The following is a 24,842-nucleotide window of genomic DNA, read 5'->3' as shown; positions in this document are numbered from 1 at the left end:
GGCTCAACCCCCAGGATCCCCTTTTCCCCGGACATGGCTACGCTGCGCACGGTTAGATGCGGGAGAGTCCAACTCTCGTGTGCTCGGGTACGTGGTGTCGCAACACACCAAACGCCTGCTTGCGCAGACGCCCCTGCGGGGACGACACCACAGTAGCGCAAACAATCCCAAGGGCATTTATTGCACCTTTCATAGATCAATGCCTGCTGGCCGAGTTGCTATCCCCAAAACATGCCGATGGGCACGCGACAAATCGCAGAAATCCGACTCACCGCGACTGGATAGCGAGCGAATATGTTTTCCCCATGCTGGATTCCAACACCTGGTCGTTCACGCGTACGGTCATGCGAACGATGGCACGTTCAAACAAGCCCTCGCGAGACGGTCTCGCAGAAGCATGGATTGGCGCACGTGCGGGACGTACGTGCCGCTTGCTGACCTCGAGCCAAAAAGGAAGCACCTTCTCCTTTCCACGCCCAAGTAACCCTGCAGTGAGGCAGCTTTAGCAGCGCAACACTCGCACCATCTCTCGCAATGTGCTTCAACCACACCGATTGCCGCGGGCCCCAGGCCACGCGGTGAAGGGTGACAATCCCACAAAACAGGCAAGCATAATGCATAGGTCACACAGTGATGATCACGTATGTAGAGTATTGCACCGATGTAGAACACTGCCAAAACAGCTGCAAATTAAAATAAAAGCCCCCTGTTGAAGAAGCAAGAAACAAGATGGCGTCACACTAATGGACCATTAGTGTATTACTGTATTATGTGCTTTGCACCTGCAATGCGCAAATAAATGGCAGCAGTGAGAATTCGTGTGAAATGCAGCGTGTGGAAAACCATCTTAGGAAATGCAAAGAAAGAAAAGGAATGGGGTTCCAAAAACAACAAAGACGTCATGACAAAATTGGCCGTGGGCCCTAGACTCCGATGGATAGAAGCGTTTAACACTAGAGGACGTTTCTAGTGTACACCAGAAAAAATAAAATTTGAATTAAGTTGAAGTGAATTGGTGTGGAAGAAAGTGGAAGAAGAATGTTGCTCGTGGCAATGGAGAAAAGCCTCTACAGTGGAGAGGGTAGCTAGAATCACCGCCTCTTGGTGACCTAACATTTCATTTAGACTTGCTTTTCACTTGCTTCTTCTATCTCAGCAACTATGTAGCTCTTTTTAAAAGTACTGTTTCTAGGATCGGTCTGCATTTATGCTGTGTGGGATAGGTGCACTCCAGGAGATGTGCTGTCGCTGTCAGTATTTGTGTCTTTACTTTTGCCCCTAGTCACAGTTCTACAGCGGTTGAACATAGAATGTCTCTGCAGCCAATAGCCAATGCTGGGTTGGTATAATGTAAAACTGTTCCAATCTGTGTTAATTCCAAATTGGTGATTAGCCCTCTATGATAGGTCAAAATGGCTTGGGCAGTGGCGCCTGCCCATATGGGCGGGACCCAAACCATTCTGACCTATCGTGGAGGGCTAATAATGGCAGATTTGGAATAAAAACAGATTGGAATAGTTTTCCATTATAGGTCCCCTAGTTACAGCGTTAGCTACATTCCTTGTTCAACCACTGTTGATCACTTCAAGCCTCCATCTTTTACTCTGAGTACATCCCCACACTCTAAAAAAAAAAAAAGTTTACTATGGCAGAATGCACCCTGGGTGGTGTTCTCCAGTGTATAACTAAAATTTCTGTCATAGCCTGGTGAGGGGCCCTTCAAGAAAAATTTAAGCATAACAACCAATCCTCATCTAAAGCGATGTGTTACTTAGTTAAAGCAGTGTACTTGAGAAACATTGACGCACATAAAAAAAAGATGCACACATAGTGTCTGGTGAGTGTCCTTGTTTTGTGTGAGACTGTTTATCAAGTGCGCCGCCTTAACTGAATAATAATTAACCAACTAGCCTGCTAGTAGCTGTTAAGCAAGCATGTTGTCAGGCCACTCGACCTCTCAATCTCAAGTGGCAACTCATGTCAAACAATGGGGGGGGGGGGGGGAGGAAGTGAGCAAAGAAAGCTTTGGTTTCACAAATGATGTAATTGATGATAGCACTATATAAAACTATGCCATCAGCGCTTGCCTTATGTTTTCCAAGGGTGGTAGGCACCTTCCAATGAAGGAGAACATGAACCCAGCCACCAGAACCGTCTTCAGTGAAAAACTCGTCTGCTAGCAGCTCCCTCAGCCAGGCCATGCTGCCGTCTGGTCCCCTAAGAAAGGATAAAACAAGTCTTTTCGCATCTGGAAGTGTGACTTGCGCTTAAAGAATCTAAATGATTAAAATTGCAATAAAATTAAAGGGTTTAGCATCCCAAACCTCTACGGCAGACTCACACTCTGGATTAATTTTGACCACCTGGAGTACTGTGACAAGAACCCAAAAAGCACAGCCAATGAGTGTTATTGCCACAATCAGGTTGTGGCCACTGGAGAGGGGAATTGAACTCCCAACCTCAGCAGGAGAAAGCAATCGCCGCACACCCAAATTAAAGGTTGCATGCTTCAGTAAATAGCAGGGCTTGGGGGTAGCTCTGTACAGGAGTGTTTTTGCATTCTGCCTCCATCAAAATGTGGCTGTAAATCAAACTGTTGAACTTGTACTGGGCAGCAGAACACTATAGCCAAATAGCCACAAAGGTAGGTAAATGTAAGCGTAGCCCACAAATGTCTATTTTGGACACTGGTACTCCAAAGTGCCTATTTTCAGTCTTGTTCAATGAAAATGCATTCTGACTGGCTGCGTGACCCAGAAACATTGACTATTTTTTATGATAATTGCCTCACGAAATCACTGTCGCTCTTTTCACGGAGTGTTAGCTGCAAGTGGTGCTTCCGTGATAACAATTTTTAAATATTCACAGTGTGTATGAATCGGCCACGGTGATTGTGCACTCTTGGAAAAATTGGCACACTGCTCATGCAGAAGCTCCTTCATTTATTTTTTTTTTCCGAGTGTACAGAATCGTTAGACACCACTGTCTGTCAATTGTCTGCCTTTTCCTTAAATTAGAGCTGTGTGAACAGACCAAATGACAGTAAATTAACAATTCTCACTTAGTTTTGCCATTAAGTGACGGACACCCCACCTGGCAGATCTGTGCATATATGTATATATATATATCATACTAAGGCACAGGATGCTAAGTGCTTCCCTCCTGAAGAAAAAGAGCACTGCAGTAATGTATGCATGTGCCAATTTTTTACTGTTTGGTTAAGTTAGATTAAGTCAGAACCCACTGCCAAAAGAGCAGCAGAATGGGTGTCAGAAGAAGGAAACACAGCTGAAGACATCTAGCTGAGGTCTAGGTGGTACGATAAGACCAGTTAAAAAAAAAAATTGCATCGCAGCAAATTTGAAGCCACAGGAGTGAATCAGCTGGCACAGGACACTGGGACTTCATCCTACAGTTGACATAGAAAGGCTGCTGCTGATGATGACAATGAACCAATGTTAGTGGAGCTTGAACTCGTGACCTTTCAGAGCCAAGGCATGCACTTGGCCCTGCCCGTTTCACTACCAGTAGAAGTGTGTGCAGGCGCATAAGAATGCATACAAGACAGAACTATAATTTTACTGCATTGATGGCTACACTGCACAAACACACAATGACCCATGAGTCAATGCATAGATATCTGCAGAGGGCCTGAAAAGACAAATATTTAAGTCTCTCTATTTTTGAGTAATGAAGGAGTTAGCTTGAATATACCAGAACATACTCAAATGCCTTCAAAATTAACGGTTTCACCTAACAGCCAAGCACTGAAAGTGACGGCAAAGTTTAGCATTGTGCTATAGGCATCTCGGAATGATGGCGCATGAGGTGAGACCAAAGAAAAATTGCTGGCATCTGTCAGTGCCCAAAGAAAAGACTTGATATATTTAGCTCAACGTTCACTGTTCGTTGCTCAGACCAGTGATGCATCCCGGTGTGGTGTGCACACAATGCTCGTGCCAGCAACAGAAGGCAGAGCACGGCAGAGCATGGTCTGCATGTTGGCAGTAGTGATGCAGCTGCTGATGAACAGTTGCAGTATCGAAAACATGACAATATTTTACAAGACTTATGCATGGTTTCGGGTTGGTGTCCTTACATGTAGCGAAGGACTCTACTTAACCAAGTGACTGTCTTGAGTGGGTGATCACATGCAGTAAACAAACAGTGCTTCACTAGCAGATGGTAAAGAGGTAAAGCTTCTCAGTCTGTATGCAGAGGCATGGAAAGCAGCTGAATGTTAAGTGAGCAGTTATGCTACTTGATACAACAGCATCATTTTCACACCATGCATCTGTCTGCCTCACTTTATTTACTCCTTTGACTCAATGTAGCTAGTGCAAGTTTATCCGTTAACTGTGGCGGCATGACCAAGACACTGTTTTTTTTTCTGAATGAAATGAGCAAACTCTAAAATTTTATTTTAACAGTGTATTACGGTTTGAATCAAAGACTATATATGAAGCCTGTTGCTGATAGCCTTCTTCACTGTTGCGTGCTGAAGGCTATATAGGTTAAACTGCTCTTACACATTTCAACGTGCGGGGGTTCGACTAGCACCCAGTTAAGAATTGTGCCTTCTGATTTTGCAATATGTGCGCTTGATGTTTGGCTGTTTTTGTTCATGAATATGTGTTTTTAGAAATGGTAAATCCATGTTCTTAGTTGAATAAGTGCTCAGATCAGTACTCACTTTTGCTTGAATAATACTGCTGTATTGTCATTTTCTGATGTATTGCTGTAGATTTTGTACCAATAGCGATGCCTGTCCTGTTTCCTTGCCTCCTGTCAGTGTGCCATGCCAGTTTGTTCTTTTTGCACAAGCTCACTTGTGTTCTGTCACATATCACAACACTTTTGGGACAAATGCAAAAGTGCATAGTTTGGAGAAAATAGCTTCATATGAAGTTGGAATATGATAGAAACATGTGTCAATTAGACATGGCGTTCTATGCAGCATCTGTGAGCACAAATGGGCATGGTGATGTTGGTCATTTTAAAAACATCTCTTCAGGTGTGTGTGCTATTCCAGACATGCTTTATCAGTGCCTCAATTAGATTTCTGTATGTTGTATGATGATCTCTATCTGGGTTTAAAAGACTGATACATCATCCTATTTGGTCTTGTAGACAGCACAGTGAGATCTATCTGCTGCCTACCAGTCTGGTAAAGAGTTCTATGGGTCAGGTAGGAATATATATCAGACTCATAGGATGACCCGTACAACCTATACACATTCCTAAGAGACTTATGGAAATTTCTATCAGTTTTTTTGCTAGGGTAGGCAAAGATGATAAGTGTTCTCCTTCCCCTCTCGACTGGCGAAACAAAAAATCGAAGAACCTGGAACCACTGTCGTAATGCGTGACCATGCAGCCTGTAAAAATGGTGGCAGCTGCCATGCCTAGATAATGGCGCAAGCGGAGAAGCCGGATGGCAGTGCGCGTGCGTAATGGTGACTAGACGAGCAGGAATGGTCCTTGCCTGGGCTATGCAAATAAAGTGACTGCTGATTTTGAAGTATTGTAAGTTTCATTGAAATCAAGAGCAACAACTGCACGGCACATCGTGCTGTCATATCTTGATTTTGCCAGCCAAGAGGGGAAAAGCAACAGTTATGTTTGCCTATGCTTATACTTATTTGTACAGGTGGTCTTCGCGTGCCTCCCAGTGCCTAAATTTAGGAAAACAATCAAGCTTAATTTTGAACACCTGGTGTACTAGCTGCCATCTGCTGGGCGGCAGACAACCAGGAGAAAGCAGACGACACGCAGACAAGAAGAAGACTGGCAACACGTACATAGTGCTACTGGTGACATGGTTGCTGACTCCAAAAAACTTTCTTGCTTCAAACAAAATTTGCTCGAAAAATTTTTATATCACAAGCTAAGAGGCCAGCGCATATATTGAGCTATCTGACATATTTTTATCTGGGGGCCTTAATGCTTAAATGTGGCTTGAATCTCGCAAAAAAGTCATTTCTTGCCAACTTCAGAGATATTTTTCTCTTAAAAATATATTTCTTAATAATTTGGAATTATCTTTAGCAAACACTACAGCAACAGGCAAAAATGTAGAAAAATTATTGCAGCTGAATATTTAATGCAGTTTACGAAAAAAATGTCTGAAAATGCAACATTTTTTGGTTCCTTACTGAGCCAAATAAATGTGGAAAATTATAAAATGCATTCAATTATAACATAATATGAAAGAAGCATGGCTGTATAATGCTCTAAAATAAAGTTTGTTGTTGCACCTACTTTCACACTTGAATAAAAAAAAATTTACCTCCAACCAACTTTTGCTTCTTCCCGGAAATTTCTAAGAGTTCTCAAGTGATTAATAAATTTTTGCAATGAAAATAATTTGGCAAAACCTTATTCAGAAAGAAGTCATCTAGCCCAATTTTTTTCAGTACAATTAACGTTGGTCGCTTCTGGGGTCTGGATCGTTTCATCTGGAATGACCCAGCACTGAAGTTGAGATGCTCCCGTCGTCAGTTAGCGACGCATGCGGTTTCCCCGAATGCTCATTGTCATGCAAGTCTTCACGGCCTTTTGCAAACTCATAACACCGCCACCACCACCTCACACATCTTAAAGCGAGACACCTTTCCACACACGTAGGCTGCATTTCCCTGTGGATTTCGATGGGAGTTCGTCCCTTGCTCCATAGAAAGCGAATTACACATCGTTGCTCGTATGTCGTGGACGTGTGAAGCACAACTACGATCTTCAACAACTGCAGCGCCATACTGTCGAGCTACCGGCAGATAAGGCTGGGTCGGTCCAAGAAAGGTCCACCACTGGGAATGGATATGTGGTGACTTCATAGTTACAGCCATAATGTGACTAAACAAAAATAGGGCCAAAGACTTTCTTACTGGCCCTCGTACAAGAGGAACTCTTGCACTTTTTAAAATGCATACATACACATACGCACACACACACATGTATGCACACACAAACAAACAAACAAACAAAGTGAGCACAGTTATAACATGCAATTACTAACCAGTCAGTCATGAATGAAGTTGTCATCTAGAAGCTTCTTGGTGAACCAAGAAGCCCCGTATACGAGGTGTGTTCAAAAAGAAAGCGAACTTTTGAAATAGGCGCACCAACCGGCAGAGGGAGCGTGCTGTGGCTACTGAGCACATGAAGTGGCAGGTTTAGACAACAACCTGCCATTTGCCGCATTTTGCTCTGACCGTTAGTTGGCGAACTACAGCTGCTGAAGTGAGCACATGAACAAGCTGTTCTTCGGATTGGTGCCAAAGTGACAGTGAAGGAATTGGAAGAACAGCGTGTGTGTGTGTGAAGTTCTGCTACAAACTTGGGAAAACAGAGACATTTCAGTTGCTTAGCCAAGCATACGGGGAAGACTGTATGAGTCGCACGCAGTGCTACGGTTGGTTCAAGTGTTTTGAACATGGAAAATTGTCGGTCGGTGATGATCCCAAGCCTGGGCAACCTTCCACATCCACAGATGATGACCACGTCGAGAGAGTTCGAACTGTGATTCGTGAAAATCGTTGTTTGACTGTTCGAGAAGTCGCTGACGAAGTGGGTATCAGCGTAAGATCATGTAATGAAATTTTGAGTGACAAACGTCGGATGCGTTGCGTCAGTGCAAAATTCGTACCGCGTTTGTTGGCTGACAAACAGAAGCAGACCCGTGTTGAAATCAGCCAGGAACTTCCTGCCGCTGCCAATGATGATGAAAACTTTCTTAAGAACATCATAATAGGTGATGAGACATGGGTTTATGGCTATAATATTGAAACGAAAGTGCAGTCATCGCAGTGGGTACAGCACGCATGAGTCACACACAGCACGCACGAGTCGTATGCAACAGCTTGCATGAGTCGGTCAAAAATGAAGGGGATGTTGGCTGTGTTTCTTGACTGCAAAGGCATTGTCCATCAGAAATTTGTGCCACATGGTCAGACGGTAAACAAAGAAGCTTACCAGGGAATTCTAGCAGGTTTGAGAGATTCTGTGCGCAGTAAGAGGCCTGAATTGTGGGAACATCAGGCTTGGATGTTGCATCATGACAATGCCCCGGCTCAAGCATCGCTCCTTGCCTGCAGCTACTTAGCGCAACACCACACTCCTGTTGTGTCCCAACCGCCACATTCCCCGGACCTAGCCCCAGCAGACTCTTTTTCTATTCCCCAAGCTGAAAACTACCTTGAAAAGACGTCGTTTCCAAACTGTACAGGAGATCCAGGACAATACAAGAAGAGACCTGTGCACCATTCCAGAAAGTGCGTTCCAGGAGGCTTTCCAAAAATGGAAGATGGGAAGAGTACATTGCCAGTAGAGGGGACTACTTTGAAGAGGACAGCACTTAGAATGTTGTACCATAAGCAGTAAAGGTGTTATAGCAAAAGTTCGGTTTATTTTTGAACACACCTCATATTAAACAGCAGTAATATCACAACACTACGATTCACTTGGAAAGAAGAAACTTGGATCCATTTTCAAACCTGCCTTCAAGCAAGCTGCACACAGCGGTCCAGCTGTACAGGAGAAAAAGCAAACCTTTCAAAATTGAATCTCAGCTCCTGCTTGACTCCGGATGACTGTGTGTTCACAGTCCAAGAAAGTCCATAGGTGTTGGAGTTGGTTTGCACGTTCAGTGATCTCTGTCTCACACTAACAGTCACCCTCTGTCCACTGGGGATGCGGTTGGCCTCCTTGGTTGGCTTCTGCCTCTGCTCTTGCTTGTACCGGTCCTGCAATGTTGTTGCTTGACTGTGGAACTGTCGCCTTGACATGCACTTTCGTGTGCATACATATCATTTCCTGTACCTGCTGCACTACGTACTATAGGTTGGCACACTCACTCATGACAACAATGACAGACAGTCGCTCCACATTCACCTCACAGACTTGGAAAACAGCGTGAGAAAATGACCGAAGGTGTGATTGGACGTGGGTGTGAACTGAACAGAGTGCTGGTGAGCTTGAGTGGACATGCAGAAGTGAATGACTGTCGGCTTCTCACGATATGATTAATAAATACTGGGCCCGTCGGTTAACCCCCTTTTTTCTCGTTCTGACTGTCGGCAAGTGCGAGTGGACATGAGTACGAATGTAAGTGCTGGCGAGTGTGAGTGGGTACAAGTATAGCATTAGTGGGTGCCTGTAAATGTGAGTGAAAATGAGTACAAAGGTGAATCGGTGTTGGTGAACGATTGTTGCTAGTAAAACTGAACACTACGTTATTCCTGTACAGTATAGAACAGGCTGGAAATCCAAGTGCAGCAAAATGGGCTTGTTGGCTCATCTTGTCTTTACTACGCCTCATCTTTACTACACGCTAAACTACTGCCACGGAAATCCAAAATACAGTCTAACGAAATTTAATGCACACAGACATAACAAGGTGAATGTAATATATATTTGAAGAACGGGAGATTGGGTGAGTTGGTAGTTTTCCTTAATGTTTAAAAAACAGCGCTAAAAACGGACATCAGATGACAGAAAGAGACACGCAACGGCGTGTGTGTCCTATCATGTTCGACAATGAACATGATAAGGCAGGTTTAATTAAAATGGAATTCATTGCAGCATTCAAACCCACGACCACTGGTGTTAAGGTAAGTTAATTAGACACAGTTAATCAAGATAGAGTTAATTAAGACACTCAAATCCTTGCCCTTTCGTAGGAGTTGAACCCACAACCTCCGTTGTTAATTAAGGTTAATTTAGCAAATCTGTCGCAAAACCTCCACTACATTTGCTGAGGGGGGTATGCAATGCTTTACTTATGGTTGAGATGCTTGTTTTGAGCTTGTTCTTTATTTAAACACATATGCTGTTCTGTGTGTTGTATGGGTGAGTTCAACGAATCTATGCACTGTTTGCGTCACTTTGCTGAGCACTTGTAGCCTCTACCTTACATGGGTATGAGCCATTACATTTTTTGCTTGCTTACAGGGGTATGAGCCATCACTTAACGGGGTATGAACCATTCATTGCCTTACGTGATGAACAAATTTCTTGTGGGTAGGCATATAAATGCTTATGCATTCAAAATTACTTGATTCCGACTTAAAGCACTGTGTATGTGCTACTCGGTCCTTTCTGGTCTTCAGTGAACCTCTTTGATGCCAGCTTGGGTCACTGGGTGTGTGCCGCTCTTCAGTGAACGTATTTTATGACAAATTGGGTAAAATAGGTATGCGCCACTGCTGGGAGTGTGCCACTCTGCAATGAGAAAAGGTATATCCCTTAAATTTGTGCGATGCCGAGTGAAACCAAAACGGCACTCGGTATGTAGCTAGGCGTGTGGCACTCTTCAATGAACCGGCTGTGTGCCACTAGGGTACCAGGTGTGATGCCACTCTAGGATGACGAAAGAGATCCCTTAAGTCTATCCGATGATTGGCGGAATTGAACCGACGTGACAGGGATTCCTCAAGAACAGCAACCCGATGCATTAGCACGCTGTGCCGCAAATGCACTGGGTGTGTGCCGCTCTTCAACGGACCTCTCGCCAACCTGAGTCACTGAGTGTGTGCCACTGAGCGGGCTGCAAGCGAGGGAACCACTCTCAGCACTTGCAGGCACCACGCTTCTCATCTTGGAAGTCACGCCCGGACTTCTTGCCAGTGCCATTAGATGGCACAGCATGTCTGCAGAAAGAAGCCCAATAGAGGAGCCCGGTTGCCGCAAGACATATTTATAACTGTTCACATGCACCGGCACACCATGCAGTTAAGAGGTTCATGCGCAGGCTTTGCAGCAGCAGTACCTGATGTCGTCGAGCGTTTTTGATCCAAAGCCAATACATTATATACCATAGACAGGCATCGTGAGATGGGTTCTGCCGCATTATTTTTAGCTTATTACTAGAGTTGTACGAATATCAAAATTTTCGAATACAAATCTAATATGAATACTTAGCTTCAAATATTGAATTGAATATTGAATAATGATATGCACATGCATTTATTAGCAAGTTTGGTTTAATTTGTTGTTTTGGAACATTGCAATTACATTGTCAATGTTGAAAAACTAGACTAGTTTCCCACTAGCTGTCCTCACCAGCCTGTGGATTATCATACCGCATCAAATGCCCGTAATCTCGGAGGCGTTTGACCCTGTGCCAGTCGTCACTCATCGCACTTGTTGTCAAGCAATAAGCTTGAAATTAAAGATGGCACAGTAAAAAGAAAGTGCACCCTCACTGTTCACAAACCCGCGCCCCTTGCTATTGAGAGGCTCGCTTCCCCGCAAAGTTCAGGCGTTTAAAGGCTAAGTGTACTTTACAAGCAAAATTTCGCTCATGGCGTAAAAACATGACAAAATTCAGCACAAAATCGCACCAATATTCCTAGATCAGATAGAAACAAATACTAAAAACCCTGTTTGCTCCCGAACAGCCAAAAATATATTCGATTTGAATCGAATATTCGTATCCAACCGGATATTCGAATATTTTTGGATATTTGCACACCCCTACTTAATATTTCTGCTGTACCCTTGCACCTGAGCAAACCACCACTTCACTCTTGGTATAGCTTGGTGTAGGTGTTCATCATGAACATCGTCATTCTCATTGTCAGTGTCATCATCATCACACTGTGTTATGTCCACTACCAGACAAAGGCCTTTCTAGTTATCACCATTTAGATAACCATTTTACCATTTAGGATAACATAATAGTTCTGCGGAAACCCACAAGGTGGACAGAAATAATTAAGGGAAAATGAGACGTCCATCCAATCATAGCAATTTCTACAAAGGAAATCCATACGGATTCCTCGAACGAAAAGTCTTTCTAGCATTTGTAGCAATTCTGAAGCAATTTTTACGATTGGGTGGATGCCTCATTTTCCCTTAATTAACCACTTAGGATGTTTTTAAAGTTCTATTTCCAGTGGCAAGGCATTTTTAAAATTGAATTTTGAACTTTTTCCCCTGCCTCTTTCAGCCTACTGAAAACTAAACTTTGAACTTTAAAAATAGCAAATGTTACAAAAAAAAATTCAAACAACGGAAGCTCATCCCATGTCTGCTCACCTCATAGATGAGGACAAGATGCTGCCCCGGTGCATACCCAAGGCCATATTCCGTCACAACTGCACTGCTTCCATCTTGACTGTCAGAATTTCTTTTCTTCATGGCTGCCTTCAGGAAAGGCACGTCAGGAACGACAAGCTCAAACCCACCATCAGCTTTAGTCTGATATATCAGCAGATTTTTTGGCAACGTGGCTGAAAAAGACAGTGTGAGGAAAGGGCGGAAAAAGGAATGTTAGAAGCATTTCTTTTTTTCTAGTTCTGGCATGGAAACAATCAGCAAAAATGAGTATATATCATTAGGTGAACTGTAGAATGGGCCAAATGATTTCAGCAAGGAGGGTGGTTGAGTCACCTGACACGTCCTTGGATGAGATGGCATGCAGCAGACATACAGAGCATGCACCTGCTCATTTACTGAGATGAGTAATAAAAAATACAGTCAAGCCTCGACATGACCAACATGGATGTAACAAATTACTGGATGCAACGAAGTAAACCTAATACGCTTTTCACCGATATCGGCCTGTAATGAATATATGCGTATTACAAATATTGAATATAATGAAGGTATTTTCATGTCAGATGTTACCTCGTTACAGAGAGGTTCAACTGCTGGCGCTTTTAGAGGAACAAAAAAGGTTTACGAGAAAAACACAATACATTATCAAAGTGGCTGGACGAGCAGCAATAGTCCGGCTGTACTGTGGCTTTCACTAGCTGCTGCACCTCGGAAATAGAGCAAAGAGCAAAGATACATGAGCCACACGATGTACAGGAACCGAGATAAATGTATATATTGTAAATGTATATTGAGCATGCCCTGGGTAAACCTGTATGAGAAAGAATTATGGCAGCTGTCACAGCGACGTGCTGAGCCAGCCACTTTGATAATGGGTTGCAAATTCCTTACGGTGGCAGCCGTTATGAGTTATTTCAGATTTTGGAGTGCCCATAGGCTCTCCTATAAGGCCAGCTGCACCATACAATTCCCACAGTTGCCCACTGAACATGTACACACCACAATTTGAACAGCTCGCCATATAATGTGATCGCACATGTAAGTAATGTTCAGGAATGAACACCTTCGCTAAATATTAGGTACTAAAAATGCACCTTTTGTGATGACCTCAATCTTGAGTTTGTTGTGTTTTGATGGAAGTACTGCAGTGACTGCAAGCGCTGTTATATCTCTGTAAAAAAAGAACAAGAAAGGGCACAGTAAACACGTGCAATGGCAAAATGTAAGTTGTGTTCTTAACCACCTCAACCATGCTCTTGGTACAATGGAACACCAACACAGTAGTGCAAACAATCACAAAGGCATTTATTGCACCTTTCATAGATCAATGCCTGCTAGCCGAGTTGCTATCCACAAAACATGCCGATGGGCACGCGACAAATCTAGAAGTCCGACTCACCGCGACCGGATAGCGAGCGAATATGTTCTCCCCATGCTGGATCCCAAGGCCTGGTCGTTCGCGCGTACAGTCACGCGAACGGTGGCGCGCTCGAAGGCGGCCACGCGAGACGGTCTCGCAGGCCGCGGATGGATCGGCGCACGCGCGGGACGTCCGCCGCGTTCGCCAGTCCCGCCGGGAAAGAGCAAGCGCCTTGTCTCTCGGCGCCCGCTGTCGGCGGCGTTAGCAGCGCAACACTCGCGCCCTCTCTCGCACTGCGCCTCAACCACTCCGACCGCCGCGGGCGCCAGGCTACACGAGCCGTGCGGGAAAACAGCATATCAGGGGACGCGCTATGCGGGAAAAATATATCAGAGGACGCGCGAGAGTCGCGCATCCCCACAATGTCTCACGTCCAAGTATCGAAAGATTATGAAATAAATGTGATTTTAAGAGCCAATAAAAAAAGGAAGCCCACAATGGATGAACCTGAAGCCAGTATGGTTCAATTCAAAGCATGTAAATGAATTCCCGTATTTGGTGCAGTGTAGCATTGGAAACACAGAACAGTGCGACAGTGTGCCTGTGGGGAGAGGGGAGCTAAAGAATAGGAAGGAGATGGGTGAAGAGTGAAGCGGCGAATTAGGTGAAGATGCAAGACATGTGCATGATCACCTCAACCATCTGTGGTGGTCAGCTCAGGCCAATGCTCGGGCAGCACTAATAGGGAAGGGAGCGGTGGGTGTGATTGCTTTTTTTTTTCTCTTCTGTTCGACGTCTTTTCTCCACTTCTGTCCACCGCTTCAGGCACGGTAGGGGAAAGCAGTAAGGAGACAAGGGTGACAGAAGGACCTTTTGGTGGGGAAAAATGTGTTCGTTGGCTGTTTGAGCAGTGAATCTTTGCACAGCCTGCTGGGCGCTGTTCCTCTTGTCTGCCGGTTGCACAGCTTCTTCTGCGCTGAGCCTCTTGTTGGTGGGAAGTCCACTTTGATTGTGGACGTAAAATTTACAGACTGCACATTTTCACCTCCTGTGGGCCCTGCACGTAAGTTGCACGTCTTATTTATGCTATTTGCACCTATCTCCTTTATAACAGCTAATTTTTTACAGCTTTTTTACAACTAATTTGAAGAGAAAGCATGTAAGTACCATTGAGCAGTGGCGTACGTAGTGAGGGAGTGGCATACTAGGCATGTGCCACTCTCACCCACCCGCTCACCGACATTTCTTTGTTTCATTGTATGTATCAACGTGTATCATCAACACATACAAAATTTGCATTGCAGTTCTGTTATACGATTCACAAGCAGTGGGAACTGATAAAACAGGGCAGGACACCTTAACTGCAGGCAAACCGAAAAATGATTGCGCAGGGACCTCGTCTTCTCTTCAGCAATGCATCTTTGTCTTTCTCTATGTGCCGCATATCGGATATGGCATTTGCCTCCCTGCAGAGAGAGCATCATCCCGATGCTCAGCTAGCGGCAGGAAAATGTGTCAGACGAGGTGTGGGCACTTCATTCTGAACAATGGGCTTCATGCGCACAATGTGCACAACTTCTCATGGATGCTGCCTCACCCTGGAAGAAGCAGGACTGTCAGGGATAACCTCGTAGTTCAGGTCGTTGAGGCGCCGAAAAAACTTGTATGGACCAAAGTACCGCCTGAGGAGCTATTCTGAAAGCCCTCGCCGACGGGTGGGTCTCCAAACCCAGACTTTGTCACCCGACTGATGAAAATTGTAGGGTTTTACGTGCCAAAACCACTTTCAGTGCTAAGCCGGTGGACCGTATCATTTGTAGAACCACCAGCAGCCATCTCAGGTGTTCCTCAAATGTTTCTGAAAAATCTATGACGTCGTCGAGGTATACTAAGCATGTCTGCTACTTCAGGCCTGACAGAACCATATCCATGAGTAGCTGAAAAGTTGCTGGAGCTGAGCATAAACCGAAAGGCAGGACCTTGAATTCGTAAAGCCCATCAGGCGTTACGAAAGCAGTCTTTTCAAATACAGTAACAACAGCACTAACAATCTCGTCTGTCATCAAATCATCCAGCTGTATCGGCTTCTCGTTCGATTGCAATGGAGGATTTTTGGCACTTCGACGTGTGGCAATGTTCCCCCCTGAGGTCGCGGCCTTCAGTTTTCCCGGCGTAGGCTGGGAGATCGCCCTCGGGCCACGTCAGTGGAACTGCATCTTGCAGCTGGAAAACGATGTCCCGAAGGAGGGGAGTGTGACCGGTAGACAGGAGAATCGGCTTGCCTGCTCGTCAAATTTGTGTTGATGTTCGCTTGGCTGCCGTCAAAAACACGACGAGAATCAGGGGATGGAAATGCTTGGTATGCTTCGAGGCGATAAGAGAAATGACGGCAGATGTGGCCCGCTTCGCCACAGTAGAAGCACAAGGGCCTGTAGTCAGCTGTGCGTCAAATGTCGGTTCTGCGAAGCGGTGGAATGTTCCCTATGGTACCAAGGTGATGCCGGTGCTGACTGATGGTGATACTGCGGTGTCAGCATGGAAGGTGGCGGTCGACACACAACATCAACATACCTGGGCTGCCACGTCTGAAAATTTGGCTCGGGAGCTGCAAATGCTTGCTTTATTTCTTGGCGCACAACTTCAGCCATCGACGCAGCTGTGCATTCATTTGGCATGGCAGTAAGCTTCTTAATTTCTTCCTGAACAATTTCGCGTATCAGCCGGCGCAAGGAACACTCATATGTGACCATCACTGCTGCGGAACTTGCCGGTCCAGTGCTGGTCAGGTGATCATACTGGCGGCTGCATAGGTGTAATGCACGCTCTATGGCCGTTGATTCTTTAATAAATTCATCGATGCTTGTCGGCGGGTTCCACACAAGTCCGGCAAACAGCTGCTCCTTAATGCCATGTATGAAGTGGCTGAGTTTTTTTGCGTCGGACATATCGGGGTCTGCACGATGACAAAGACGAGCCATGTCCTCAGTGAACATGGCAACAGTTTCATCTGGCTTTTGAATCCGTGATTTGAGAAGACGCTGTGCATGTTCTTGCCTTTCGGTGCTCCCAAAGGTACGGAGGAACTGGCGGTGGAACTCATCCCAGCCTGGCCAGATTCCCTCGCGATTTACGAACCACGTGTGGGCTCCGTCTTCAAGAGAGAAATACATGTGGGACAGCTTCTGTCCAGCATGCCACTTATTATACTTGGCTACGCACTAGTACTCCTTGAGCCAATCTTCTGCATCCTCGTAGGCGTTGCCGTGGAAGCTCACAGGAGACCAAGGAGTCAAAAGAGTCACCTGTGCAAGGCCTGGGTCTGCCATGGCTTGGGCACTTGTGGTAACAGGCAGACTGCCTGGTAGGGGACCAAATTCTGGGCTTGGGCCTAGTAGGCGATGGCTGGCGCGGTGAACGGGTGTTTCGATACACGGAAAACATCTCGGGCTTGATGTGGGGCTGCTGACAGGCGTCCCAAACGTTTACCCAGTGCCTCCACCAGTGTCAGTATTTACAAGCAGTGGGAACTGATAAAACAGGGCATTACACTTTAATTACAGGCAAACCGAAAAACGATTGTGCAGGGACCTCGTCTTCTCTTCTGCAATGCGCGAGATCTTCATCTTTTTCTATGTTCCGCATATTGGATGTGGCAATATGTAGCAGTTGCATATAGCAGTTGCATGCTGCATTTAGCTGGAGCTGGTTAACTCAAGCAGGCTAGGTGACTGTCACCACCCCGTTTCGAAGGGGATGACAATAAACCATCATTACAATGATCAACAGCAATGTCCCGTGCCCCAGGCCAAGGGATGTGACATGTGTGCCACGTAGTCTGGATACCTGTGTTTACCCTTCAGTATACATGTTATGGTGCCTCCTCGCAAGGTACGAACCGCTGCTGAAGAAGTGAATCGTAGAGCTACATGCGGCTGCAACCAGGCAACAACAGGTTCAGCAGACCGTTACGCAGAGAGCAGGTCAAGCCACAGCACAAGCCGCAGCTAGCCATTGACGCCGGGTGGACAGTTCAGATCGTTCTCATGAAAACAATGCTTAGAGACTTCGCTGCGAACACGCTGTAGTGTGGGGTGCCGAAAACGGAGCTTCTATGGAGCCGCTCTTCCAGCTTAAGCTGTGACCATGCTTCATGCGCCGTACAGGCCTGCGACTTTTCTATATAGATTTCCATGTACAAACATACCAAGCTTTCTGTGCTTTATAGATGAGCACCCAAGCTGGATTAACGATAATGGCTTCAAGTTCATTATGTAAACATTGACTGGTCAAAGTCTTGTAAACCACATGAAGAATTATATAGGACTTCTGAATCTAATAGTTTTGCAAATGTAGTAAATTCTCCGATTCATATTTCCCATGACTCAACTACACTATTAGACGTCTTCATAACAAATATTGAAAATACAAATCTATCATCAGATGTTGTAGGCACTCACATCAGTGATCTCCCAATTTTTCTATTCCTTAAACAAACCACATCTATTGGAACCGTGAACGACATTCCTTTGACTGTATGGGAGATAAATGCACACTGACTGGTCACCTATTCTGCTTGTTACAGACCCCGAGACAGCTTATGAATATTTTCACGAAAAGTTTAAAGCTGCTAATGATAAATGTTTCAGCTACAAGGTTTTTAAACCTGTAAACAAAAGTAGAAAGCCATGGGTTACAAAACACTGCTTAAAAGAAATACGCTGAAAAAATACCACTTATTTCTTGACTTTATTTCAGCGTGGTCTGAAGAAACTTTGCATGAATTTAGGGTTCAAAGAAATAAAGTGAATAGTGTTCTGCATCGTGAGAAAAGAATGTATTTAATGTTGACATCATGAAAAAAATCAGATATTGTTTCGAAGCATGTTAACATAGTTCTTGGACGAAGTTGCTATGAGGAGAGTATTAGGGAAATAACAATTAATGCCAATGTAATATCAGAAAGGGAACTAGCTGAATCTTTCAACAAGTATTTTACCAGTTTAGTAAAGAGTTCTCACGATCCAGATTGTTTGCATTATCTAACTTCAAGGACCAGCCAATCTGCATTTTTGGCTGCTACGACAGATAGGGAAATAATTGACACTTTCTTATCTATCAGAAATAGTAAATGCTGACGATCTTGAAATTGGGCCTGCAAAGCGTGTACTAGGTGCAATCACTCTGGTGTTGACGCATACTTACAGCTTGTTTTATCTGATGATAGTTTTCCCAAAGAGCCTCCAGGTCGTTAAAGTTATAGTGTTACACAAGAGTGACAATAAAACAATTTAACTAACTATAGACCAATAAACCGCCTTGCCAATTTTTTCAGAACCTCTGGAAAAATTAATTCACAGCTGCATTACATCCTTTATAGCTAAGCATAAATTAATAACAAATATGCAGTTTAGATTTACAAGATGTCAATCAACTTCAAGAAAAAAATCAAATCAAATCAAGAAAAAAGGAAATTATACTACATTCTTTCGAATGTCAGCTATGTAGAGTGGGTATTTTTGTTGACTACTCAAAGGCATTCGACTGCATAAATCATACTACCCTGATAAGGTGGAAGCTCGGGCAAGTTGGTGATTTCATATCGACACGGGTGCACAGCGCAAAAGACGAGGACTGAAGGAAGAACACAGCGCCTGTGCTGAGTTCTTCCTTCAGTCCTCGTCTTTTGCACTGTGCACCCGTGTCGATATCATACTACCCTACTAGAAAAGTTTAACTATTATGGTTTTTGAGATGGTTTTTTGAAATTACTAGAATCATGTCTTCAGTACTGCATGCAACAAGCAGTTATAAACTGTCATGCGTCCGAATTGAAAAACAACTTATCGCAGGAGTAACACAGGGAAGTGTTTTGGGCCCCTTACCTTTTTGTATTTATATTAATGATTTAGTGAGTATTGATAATGTTGTAAAATTTATTGTATATGCAGATGACATTACAATTCTTGCAACTGCAAAAAAATCCTGAAGATGTCATGATTAAAGCCAAAGAGGTGCTGCCATAATTATCACCTTGAAATATTGCGAACTCATTAACAATAAATGTCAGTAAAGCAAAGGTTGTACTTTTTAGGCCATAAAATGAAAATATTGATACTTGTACCCTTCTGCAGCTTAATAACTCCATTTTGCTTATTGTTCCTTCCATTAAGTGTCTTGGCATTGTATTTGAGCAACATTTGTCGTCGAATGCTCCCGTGGAAATTGTAATGGGTAAGCTCTCTCGAGTGAGTGGAATACTATGTAAGTTGCACTTTTTTCCTTCCAGAAAGTATGAAACTTCTTCTGTACAAATCACTGTTGTTATAATATATAAACTATTGTAATCTTGTCTGGGGCACTACAACACTTTGCAATATCAATGCACTGCATAGAATACAGAAAAAGGCCGTATAATTTATCCTAGACATTCCTTACTTAACGCACACTAGTCCTCTATTCGACAAGGTCAATTTGCTATCCATGCCTAACATTTACGAAAATATAGTTATATGACCAGTATTAAAAAAAACAATGACACCCTAAAACGTATCTCTAACTTAATACCAAAGCATAATACGGTCAATACAAGAAGCTCTGAAATATGAGAATTACCAAGGTCTAGAACAAATTATACTTATCAAATGCTACATTTTCGACTACCTTACCATTTAAAGAAAGCAAACGTAACATAATGCTCATTTATGTGTTAGGATAAACATATACATGTATCTAGCTGCGAGCGTGTATATATAAACGCTTGAAGGTTCTTTGATGAGGTGTATTTCTTGTATAGTGATTTTTTATACTATGCACATAAAGTCCCTCTGTATGCTGCTGTATGAAATATTCCATGTACTGTGTCTTATAAAATTTGTGTACTGTATATAGTTCTGCATTTCTTGTGATTATTTCTTGAGTTTTTTTTTGTAATTTCTTGATGACTAGCTGTATTTCTAAGAATTAATCATTGTGTATGCTTTACTTCTAATACTTTCTCGTAGTCATCCTTATAATAGTTTCACAGTTATTAGTGTGGAAATCCTATTTTTTTATTACTTTGTTTTAAACTGTGTTTATCCTTTGTTATTTTGTTGCTGCCAGTAAAATGGGGTGCCTTGGACCACGTCAAGCCTTGCTAGCTTTTTGTCCACGGTCCTCAACATCAGTTGTATGTTGATATAAATTTGACTTGATTTGATTTGAATTTCTGTTGCAGATACCAGCATTCCGCTTCTTCAGCTGGATTACTTAAAGGGATACTGAACAAAAATCTGGAAAAAAAAATTAGATAAGCATCGAGATTCGACTGGGAAGATACTACTGTTCTAATACGCAGTGCTTATTTCACATATTTTCAATGGCTGGCCGCATTGTTGGAGGATTGTGAGCGCCTGGCAGCTGCACGCCAGTACGTGCGGGGCTGTGCACCGACCGCCATGACGTCCAGCGTGCTGGCTTGCAGCAGCAGCACCAGGCATTGTTGTAACAAAGCGTTGAAGTTGTTTCAAAATAGTTTGCACTTAAGTTTCTGAACAGTGTACAGAAACGGGGCAGTGATTTGCACATTGTGTCAACAATATTGACACGCCGATACCGGCAGCTGACCACTGCACAATAGCGAGCGTACACATAGAACGCCTGTGGACGCCTCGTCTGCTACAGTCCACCTTCTGCTTGCTCCAGCGCTATGGTGCGTCCATTGTGGACGCTATATGAAGCTCTCCCATAGAGTTACACAGAAGTTTCGTGACCAGATGGCCGTGCTCCCTCAGAGGTTACAGAATTAAGTGTCTTTTTCTTCTCTACATCACTATCTATTTGACCAGATGAATAGTATGGTTACAATATTAAAGGACCCTGCTACTATGATGCCATAACACCCTTTCGCTGACATGCCGCAGCTATGCGACAAAGTGTCCGATAGTCACTGTCCCCAAAGTGTTCGGAGCACAGAAAATCATGGTTTGATGGTACCCATGTTGGCTGCGATGGGCACGCAGCATGAATCCATATGCTTCAAAGCTTCGGCTCTGTCGGAAAAGTATGACATAACTTGTCTCACCTGACAATACTTTTCTCACACCCTTGCACGCAGCAGCATAGAGGCATTCTCCTGCATGGTGCCAGGTGCTTCATTGATCACATTACAAAGCAGCAGACAACACAAACAGCGATGTTGAAGACTTGGGCACAAGCCCTGCTTGCGGAAACAAGCATGCAGTTGCAAGCAACTGCGCAGTTGAGATGTCGTTTGCTGCTGTCTGGCGCCCTCCATGCGGGTGGACAGACGTGGGCGATGGCTAGCATGCCGGCATCCGGTGCAGACAACGTCACAGACATGCCACTTCCTCTAGTTCGTGGCACGATTGCTAGACACAGTATTTTGCGAAAATGCATTAAAGTAATTATTTTCTGCTAATTTCTGCCTGAAAACACGGTTGTGTCAACTACTTTTAGCATCCAAGCTTTCATTTAGGCTAAAAATCTCAGTGGCAGAAGATTTGTTCAGTATCCCTTTAAGCTGGCAGACATTATTTTCTAAATGAATATGTAGTAGTGCAGAAGTGGCAAATTGATCAAATTGCACTATTTATATTTATAATTCATGAATTTAGCGCATATGTTGCAATGGCAGACATGAGCCCTTTAATATGCGGTGCCAAATAAGTTGGAACCAATTCTGTAATGTACCAGTTTTGTGATATACGTCAAAGTGTGTGGCAAAAATGCATTGGGTGGCCTATAGCTACTTTCTTGCTGCACTGAGAACACGTGCAAAGCTGGAGAGAAGTAGTAAGGACACCAATTCATTTTACTGCACACTTATACCTCATACATCTTGAACTGGTGCTAGTTACAAAATTGGTTCCAGCTGAATAGGCCCTGCATGTTGAAGGGGCTTAAGTTCTGCCATTACATGTGCCCTAAAGAGATTAATTACAATATACTTAGAGCAATTGCTTTTTTTTATGAAATGCTCCTGCACTTGCAACTTACCCAGCATGTAATGTCCACCAGTTAAGCAACCCAGCTGAAGAAACAGAATAAGCTGGTATCTGCAATAGGGGCCTTACAAATATTGCCATAAGAAAATACACCCAGCATACATGGCTCAAAATCTAGATATGAATATTGCCAAAAGAGTGCTGGACATGGACAAGCCATGCTGTTGCCACCTTGGGGAAGTTGTCGAACCATGCATGGCTCAATCGCGGCCACAATTAATTAATCAGTGGTCTTGAAGCCGGCCCGATGTTTTCTGTCAATCGCTTGCCAGTGTTTGACAAACTGGCTGGCCATTTAAAAAAACCAAGCCCGGCCCGAACGAGATGGCCGAGATCGAGGTGCCTCACCAGCTCAACTTCGTTTCGGTTTCCCATCGCCGTCTCGAGAGGCAAAACAACCATGCATGTCCTGGGCCACTCGGGCCTCGCCAGCTCGATACATTTCGGTGTTTCGTGCTGCAACGATTCTTGCCAAGTGGGCACCATCAAAAGTTTCCGCCGAGATACCCTGCCTGAAGAAGTAGCTGGACGAGGTTGAATTGAAGGAGCGCAAACATAAGCTTGCTAAAACTGCAAAAACGACTACATACATCTCGGGCCACTTTGGATTTGCAAGTTACGCACGTACCAGTGCCTTATGCTGCAAAGCTTGGCATTATGAAGATTTCAACTACAGTTGAATCTGCCAATTTTTTTTTTTGTGACTTTGAATCGTATGTCTTCCTGGTTAGAGCATTCTTTTCTTCCGTGCCAAAACGTGTGGATGAGGCTCAAATGTACATGTGTATCTTCTACCTCTTGGCTCTATCAGAACATGATCGTCATTAACTGTGCTTGTACAAGATGCACTGAAAACATTACACTGGAGAAAGTTTGTGAATTGAGGCCTTTTGTTACCAGACATACTCCGCACCTTACTCAACACAGGGGTTGCGTGGTTCCTCAAATAACACCTGGCTAGCCATTGTCTCAAAGGCAAGATGCCAAAGAAAGGAATAAGAAAATGATGAGTGAAGTGGGAAAGAGGTCATCAAGAAAAAAAAAACATACAGCCACAACGATGCCAGCACAAGTAAGAACGGCAACTAAAAAAAACATGGAACACTGGATTCATGGCCCTTTACTATCGTTCCATATTGGAATACCTGCCTAAACCAAGTCCCATATTTGAAATCAGCACAAAAATCTTAATAAGACTGGAAAGTTTAATTAATGTTGATGAAAAAATGATTAGAATTATTTCAATAGCAGTGTCCCCCCTTAATGGCCAGCTTCCGAAAAAAAAAATAAGCTAAAAAGAACTCACTTGCTGTATGGCTTCAGCACAAATTGCCAGCTGGCGGGCGCAGCCATGAGGAACCATGGTCTCATCAGGTGAGTGACATTGACATATGACCGGTCGTGACAAAACTGCAAGCCCGTGGCATGCCCAAGACCATCACCGGTGCACCAGTCAACGTTGACACGCTGAACATTCCAGTCACCCATTTCTTCAATGCGGTCATGCTTGATCATCTGATTAGTGCGTCTGAAATGTAAACATTGCATTGTGACGTTAGTGACAACAGACATGAACATGGATGTGAGTTGAGCAACAACATTACAAGTTGCAGCAAAAAAAAAAGCTGTGTTGCTCATGGGCTGTCGGCTCCATGTGTTTGTAAATAATGAAGTAGTACTTCTAAATAAACAGTTCAAGTTTCTTGCTCAACTTTAATACCTTCTAGTACAATTTGCCCCGTTCATATCTATATTAAGTTAGGGCTCTGGCACGACCAGTTGCAAATGGTAATTTCGGTAGAAAACTGACTGTTTCAGTTCAGTTGCTTACTGCTCGATTTTTCCGCCAGATGACTGCACAAACAAACACACTAAACCAACCAGTGGCACAGTGGCAGGACATCAGTGTATGCTTATTTAACGTGAATATGGCAATGTGAGTACCACAAGCCGGTGTGAAAATTGGGACATGGTTATAACGGTGCGTTTTTGAGGACAGGACACAGAAAGAATGCACGCAGGACAGTCACCGACTGTCCTGTGTGCATTCTTTCTGTGTATAACCATGTTCCATCAAGCCAGCAACCAACTAACCCATCTATGTCTGTGAATTGTTCCATGTTTACCAGTCGCTGTCAGTCGCAAGACCTCTGTCAATTGCCCCTCTTTACCTTAGTTCTACCTTAGGAATCCATCCGACTACATTGAAATGGGACTATCATTTTTCACGGCAACCTCTGCACCGATTTTGATGAGGTCTCTTGAATTTAAAAAAAGGAAATACAATCTACCATTCCTAGAAAGCAGATTTTCGATTTTGGCCATTAAAACAAAAATTTATAGAAAATTATGAAATTTCATACAGAGTTATCACATGTACAACTCTGTAACTTGGCATTAACAAACAATGTCACAGTTCA

The 24,842-nt window shown here is 43.8% G+C and overlaps 1 protein-coding gene across 2 annotated transcripts in view; it reads right to left on the bottom strand.

Moving 5' to 3' along the window:
- The window catches only part of LOC142560908 (uncharacterized), a 236,316-nt gene that overhangs the window by 106,274 nt on the left and 105,200 nt on the right, over nt 1-24,842 (bottom strand). For both annotated transcript variants that reach the window (XM_075673325.1, XM_075673323.1), the window contains exons 18-22: nt 23,729-23,950; nt 13,152-13,228; nt 12,037-12,230; nt 8,548-8,741; nt 2,088-2,217 (exon numbers count right to left, since the gene is read on the bottom strand). In XM_075673325.1, the coding sequence (XP_075529440.1) occupies nt 2,088-2,217; nt 8,548-8,741; nt 12,037-12,230; nt 13,152-13,228; nt 23,729-23,950 (817 nt within the window). The remainder of the gene's footprint in view (nt 1-2,087; nt 2,218-8,547; nt 8,742-12,036; nt 12,231-13,151; nt 13,229-23,728; nt 23,951-24,842) is intronic.

Source organism: Dermacentor variabilis, chromosome 10 (assembly GCF_050947875.1).
Source record: "Dermacentor variabilis isolate Ectoservices chromosome 10, ASM5094787v1, whole genome shotgun sequence".
NCBI classification, from domain to species: Eukaryota; Metazoa; Arthropoda; class Arachnida; order Ixodida; family Ixodidae; genus Dermacentor; species Dermacentor variabilis.
This window is presented reverse-complemented; position numbering and strand designations above follow the sequence as displayed.